The sequence below is a fragment of the Cicer arietinum genome, chromosome 3 (genome assembly GCF_000331145.2).
Source record: "Cicer arietinum cultivar CDC Frontier isolate Library 1 chromosome 3, Cicar.CDCFrontier_v2.0, whole genome shotgun sequence".
NCBI classification, from domain to species: domain Eukaryota; kingdom Viridiplantae; phylum Streptophyta; class Magnoliopsida; order Fabales; family Fabaceae; genus Cicer; species Cicer arietinum.
Window position 1 is genome coordinate 48152122 of NC_021162.2, and position 6500 is coordinate 48158621.

Sequence of the window (6500 nt, forward strand, 5' to 3'; positions counted from 1 at the left end):
ATTTTGATAAAGAAAATTTGAGGTGTGCTTGTGCTTTTATATTAATAATTAAAGAAGTTTATTGTTTCAGCTGTAAGGTGACTATATTCTGGGGATATTAGGATGTGTTCTATGTCCGGATCTCAACCTAATAATGCTTAGTATGCTTCAACCTACTTGAAAGAAGTTATATTTTCAATTTAAGATTTGAATATAGAAGTTATTGGTTTTGAGAATACGCATATGAATCTTGGATTACTTTCGCTAACATATACGAAGTGTTTCAAGTCAATTGAACATATTAACTGGAAGAACAACATTCTTGGGTAATGGATTTTATCAAGTCTTCATGGAAATTTCATTCTTTAGGGTATAATGATAATTGAATTTAGTAATGATGTTATAATCACAATTGATGTTATTTACTAGCTGGATCAGGATGCAAACTAACATTGGTTATATATCCTATCTGTAGTTGAAGGAACTTTACCTTCCTCTCAATGTCTAAAATATCATTAAGTGAATTTAGTAATAAATCGGTGTTTGGATATGATGCTTACATGGCAGATCATTCTGTGAAATGCCCAAACCCCAAGTTAGTCGTTGTATAGTGGTTAGATATAAATGTCGCTGATAATTTGTAGGGGGTTCTGCTTGATCTTGGGTTTGCTGCTAATTCCCTGTTAATGTCTGATTCGAGTTAACCCTTTAATTCTCCAGTTTTGTGTAGATTTTAAGTTCAATTTCAGTTGTTTTGGCTTTTCTTAGTTCTAATAAAGGGTCCTCTACCTGTCTACATCCTTTACATGCCAATAAATCGCACAAGAGTGTATTTAGCTGTGTGATTGCTCAGTTTTCTATGTGCATTAGGCTGATCTGATAGGTTAGTGAACCTATTCAAACATCTGGCATAAGTTATCTGTCATTTCTGTTCATAGATTATAGTAATTAGTTTCAACTTCATTTGACAGGAGAATACTGATGTTTCAGATAGAGTCCCTTGCTCTAATCCGGCTTGTAAAACTAGATACTAAAGCTAATAACTAAATATGAGAGATTTGTGTGATGATTTATTAGACTGCCTAAGGAAGATACATATTTTTTAACATGAGCCAGATTTAGGGTGCCTGCAATAAGTTGCCATTGAAAGACATTTCTCCATCTACTGCATTTGAATCAGAGTTCAGAGGCACGACAGGTTGTGCAACCGTATAAGAAAATCAAATTGATGGCATTGTAGTTTGTTCAATGTGGTTTGTGCAATCGTATAAGAAAATCAAATTGATGGCATTGTAGTTTGTTCAATGTGGTTTGTGCCGGCATATAACACATGATATATGACAATCAGGGAAATATATAGGGTGTAAATAAATTGGTTTGGTTTGGATTTAGGTTAAAAGATGAAATGGTAAGGTAAATGTTACATACACCACATTGTTATCAACTGCCCCACCTTTATATTTCTCCCCAAAAAAAAATATCTCCTACTTTTTCCTATCCTCCAACCACACCTACACCCTAACTCAGCTCCTGCCTCCCTCTTCCCACATGTGATTATTTATGGCGTGTTTATATTTAGGGTCATATGTAGGTGGAAAGTTAAATGCATGTTTTTCATTTAGAGTGCAATGGAAATACACTCTTACTATAAAAGAGTTTTACTTATAAGAGAAATATCTATTTTAGAGTTATGGAGTTTTGGAGGGGAGAACTTTGAGAAAGGAAATGGAAGATTTATTTTATTCGAAATACAAAATTCGCATAATATTGAAAACTTAAAATTATTGGTTATAAATTTTGGAGAAATAGATTAATTCTACAAATTATTTTTGTCAATTTATAACAATACTCTCAATTAAAAATGTAGTAATAATTAGTGTTCTCTTATCATTCCCTAAAAAAAATTCTCTCAAATAAAGTGACAAATTTTTTCTATTTTTTTCTCTTCTCGTCGTTTCAAAGTCATCTCTTCACGTTCAAACTTCCAAACAAAAATCTAAGGACTAATTTGGTATACCACCTAACTTAAAGGATTAATTTGGTATCTATTTACAAGCCATATCAAGTCGCTTAAGAGAATTTAAAGGATCAATTAGAGAAAAACTTAAACAAATTAAAAAAGAAGTCAAACTTTGTCAAGAAAAAAAATAAATGCACGCACGATTGTCAAGAAAAAAATGAATACACGAAAAAGTAGTAAAAATGTCGTACAAATGCAATAAAATGTTATGTTACTGAAACATGTGTCAATTTCTTCATTCTTTTATGAAGTTTTCTCACATTTAAACTTGTGTAAGAATAGACGTGTCAAAATAGGCGCTACTTATTCCATTGGGTTAGTTCAAATGAGTAGTGAAATTTGTAGGTAAAGACTAAAAGATCTGCATTAAATATGAACTACAAATTTAATGTTTGATTCCAACTCTAAATGGGTTACAGACTTTTAAATTATTTAAAAAAGTATTATGATCCATATTGAAAACTTAGACCTAAACATGTGTTTTAATTCACAAAATTAAAAATTATGCTACAAATAATTTAGAATTAATATTTTGATGTGAAAATAAAAAATAAATCTTGTCAAACAATAAAAATTACTATTCCATCATTAATAGAAAATATTTGACTATTTTAAATAAATATTTAATACTTGCATGCATATATCTATATAAAAGTAAAGTTCAAACATATTTAAGTATCCATAACAAAACAAAACTTAACAAATAAATTTAGCACGTGCACTATATATAATTTAATATTAATTGTTTTTTATTAATAATTTTTGCACTTAATAATTACTTATGTTAAAATTCAATATTTAGATAGATATTTTATTAATACAAACTTATGCAGACAATTCAAGTATTAATCAAAATACGTACTACAAGTGCGATACGATACAGTTACACAGATACTTAAATATTTTAAAATTGAGAGTAAAATACGGGACTAATAGGTTGACAAAAAAATTATATATAGCTATAATATATAAAGAAAGAATCATGGATTATTTTTCATTAATGTATAACTAACATTCATGTAGTTAATGTCGGTAATCATGATTCATAATTAAGTTTAATATTTTAAATTATAAAATAAAAATATATTTTTTAGACCATTAGATCAAAATTAGAGGAAGTTATTGCCGTGAATCCAGAGAAAAACCAATGAAGTGACTCCAAATTCGTGCAAAAGCTGAAAAGAAATCACGTGTCTTAAATTCTGCTGTCCTAATCCGTTCCGTCCATTTGCCTTACTTTCCTTGCGTACCTTTTGAAACTTTGAAACAACTCCGAAAAGCAATTAATCAAACCACCTAAAAAGCAACACCATCTGAAAAACGAAACTCTTGTAAGCAACTATTACTCTCAAAACAACAACCTAAAACCTTATTCAACTTCAAACATCACATTGATTCCATGGACGAGTAAGTATCTCTCCTTCTTTGATCATAGCTTCTATTTATATTTAATTTAATAAATATTTAATCAATTACAGATCTTACATTACCAGATTAGAGCAATCTCCAAAGGAATATTACCCAAACCAACAAAACGGCACCACACGAACGTCGTCTATGTCATCCTCCTCAACAACAAGCGTCCACGTAACAGCCCTAGACGGACTAGTAAACGTCAACTCCCTTTTCACAATCGCCGTATTCGTCGGCCTGTCGTTAACAACACCAGGCCAACGCAGCCTCGAAAATCGTTCCTCATGCGACGCTGGTGTCGACGTGGCAAAGAAGCTTCTAGTCTTCGAAGTAGTTTCATTCAGTTTCTTCCTCTTTTCTTCATTAGTAGCACAAGGTCTCAAACTTGCTCTCAATCTTTTGAACAGTAAGGATGTTGATGAGGCTTTTCGAGCTCATATTAATCTTAAGGCACTTAGGCTTGGGATGTTGGGCTCCGCATTGGGCTCTGTTATGGGCTGCTTGTTTCTTATGCTTTCAATGGTGAATGTTATTGAGATCAGGTTGGGGATGTTGTCTTGTGGGAGTAAATCTGCTGCTCATGCTGTTACTGTTATGGTTATTTTGGTTTCTTCTGCTCTTTTGCTTTATATCTCTACTGCTATTTATGCTTTTACTCACTGATATTTTAAATTGATCTTTCATTTCTTTGTATGTTGTTTTGTCAGATCAAATGCTTGTCATTGCCTATTTCTCTTTTTTTTAATGGCAGAAAATTTATTGTGTTTCTTCCTTGAACTTGAGATTCTCTTCAATCAATGTGGTGGATTGAGTTTAGGCATGGTTTTAATGTTGCAGACGTGTACCTCTCAAATTTTATGTTGTGTTTGCAATTGCAGTTGCACGTGTGCACCGCAATTTAGAACTTAGAACTACAATTTTAGGTTATTGAGTTACCGCCAATTGTTTAAGTGATTTGCAATGTGGTTTGGCTGGATTTTATTGGTGAAGTCTAGATCTATGTAGCAATCAATATCTCAAATTGAAAGTGTGTTGAGAGTCCAGCAATGTCGGTGTCCGACGGTGACACGACACTGACACGTGTGATTACATACTATCATGTCTATGTTCGCAAGTTAGTACCGGTGTTTACATCTCTTGTCGTGTCATGTTTGTTGTTTGTGTATGTTTCTGTGCTTCATATGTGTATTAATTCTATTGTGGTTGGCTGGTGGTGGTGTTGTATGATTTTCTTGTGGAAGGAGCAAAAGAAGTTCCTTTGAGACTCTTTACATGTGGATGAAACTTGTTTTTAACTGAACTTTGTAACTTTGGAGTGGTTGCTGGATTTCATCTGAGTATTTTCTCCAAAGATTTATTTTTGTGTGCTGAGCGGCAAGTATTTGAGGAGTAGTTTTTTTGCTGCTAGCTTTTGAAATGTTTGATAACAGAGGATTCAGGTTTTAAGTTCAGATCTTTGAGATTATGGATAGTTTCACACTTAAAATGCAGTTGCAAACCGCTCTCAGATGTTGAAACATATAAAATTCAATGCACTGGGTTCAATTTTATTAATGGAAGTAAGTTTTTGTTTGCTTCAGAACACAGTGATTAGTGTTGCTTGTAGTCCACCTGAGTTATACGAAATAGATTTGTTCAAGTTCTTACCTCTTTGGTTTACTGAACTGCATAGGTGAAAGGATATTGCTATGTTGTTTGGGACTATTGGATTCTCTAATTCTCTAGAGTAAGAAAATGTGGCACACATTTACTGAAAGATAATTGTCTTACCTAACACCCAGTGTGTCTAGAAATCTTAATTCATTTTAGTTTAGTTAGCAGGAGAAGTTTAGTTTAGAATTAGCACTGCAGTTGATAAAATGGTTTTTTGACTTTCTTAATGAAGACCACAAAAGGGAAAATTGATAAACCTATATGGGGCTTACTTTGACTGATTTGAGGTTCTGGTCAAATCTGCAGTTGCAGGAACTACAAGTTACTGAATTTTGAATCATTTGCATTATGGATTTCAATTAATATCCTATATGGGTTAGTTTGGTGGCTGAGAATTTGAACTTCAATGGATGTAGATTTTCCATGGTGAGCAAGATTATAAATTGTTGTCATAGTGCAATTGGATGTGCTTACCTCACAATCTGTGATATATCACATAAAATTGAAGATATATATGGTTGACGTAGATGTATTTATAGTTTTCGAGACCCTTAAAGCCTTAATGATGCAGTTGTTTGTGATTAGGATTTTTGAATGCAATTTAAAATCAGTTCTTTTGATAAAATTACTGGATAGAATTAACAAACTTATGTATATCTTGCTGGGAATATTATTTGGGTTTGGACTGGTTAGCTGTTTATTGTACGTAGATTCAACATCAGATCAAATATTGTTTTTCCATCCAGTTCGTGCTAAAAAGTATTGGAGTGACTCACAAATACAATATATTAGGTAACAAAAGGAGTTGTTTGTACGATAGTACAACATGTAGGCAGAGGGTTGGTTAAGGTATTGAAAATGAATTTGTCTTGCCCAAATTCTCAAGGATGTTTTTGGTGGGGATATTGAGGTTTAAATTATTAGTCAATCATAACACAATTTAAGCAACAAGGATCATAACATTTGTTTATTTCTTACTTCGTTTTCTTGGAGATTTAATATATTGCAATTTACTGCTTCTTTCGTTTTTTCTTTGATTTTAGTCTAGTAGGCTAGTTAACTTGAACATCAATCGTCACGTTTAGGTGAGGGAAGAACTTGGTCAAAATCTTTGAGTTAAAGCCACTGAAGCTTTCTTAATTGTGAGTTTGGAGTGAGGGCTTTGAAAAAAAAGGAAGGAGAAAATAGATAAAATGAAATAAGAGACTTTTGAGGGATTTGTTATAAAATTCCCTTATTTTGGGGTAACTTCTTAATTATATTGAAGGAGGATTTTGGAGGGCTTAGACAAATTCTTGAAATTATTTAATACTCTATAAATTAAAAATATATTAATGATAAGTATTTTTTATTACTATTTACAAAATAACTATTTTAAAAAATGTAATTTTTTTTCTTTCTTATTATCTATTTTATGCTCCTCAAAATCCCTCTC

The 6500-nt window shown here is 32.0% G+C and overlaps 1 protein-coding gene across 2 annotated transcripts; it reads left to right on the forward strand.

Moving 5' to 3' along the window:
• The first annotated feature begins 3218 nt into the window (after positions 1–3218).
• On the forward strand, positions 3219–4228 carry LOC101489905 (uncharacterized). Of its 2 annotated transcripts, none has more exons than XM_004492173.4 (2): positions 3219–3406; positions 3478–4228. In XM_004492173.4, exons 1-2 carry the CDS (start codon positions 3399–3401, stop codon positions 4073–4075), a joined length of 606 nt encoding a protein of 201 aa, XP_004492230.1. In that variant the 5' UTR covers positions 3219–3398; the 3' UTR covers positions 4076–4228. The 2 variants fall into 2 exon arrangements, with proteins under 2 accessions (XP_004492230.1, XP_004492231.1); XM_004492174.4 differs by having other exon boundaries at positions 3227–3406; positions 3493–4228.
• The last annotated feature ends 2272 nt before the right edge of the window (positions 4229–6500 follow it).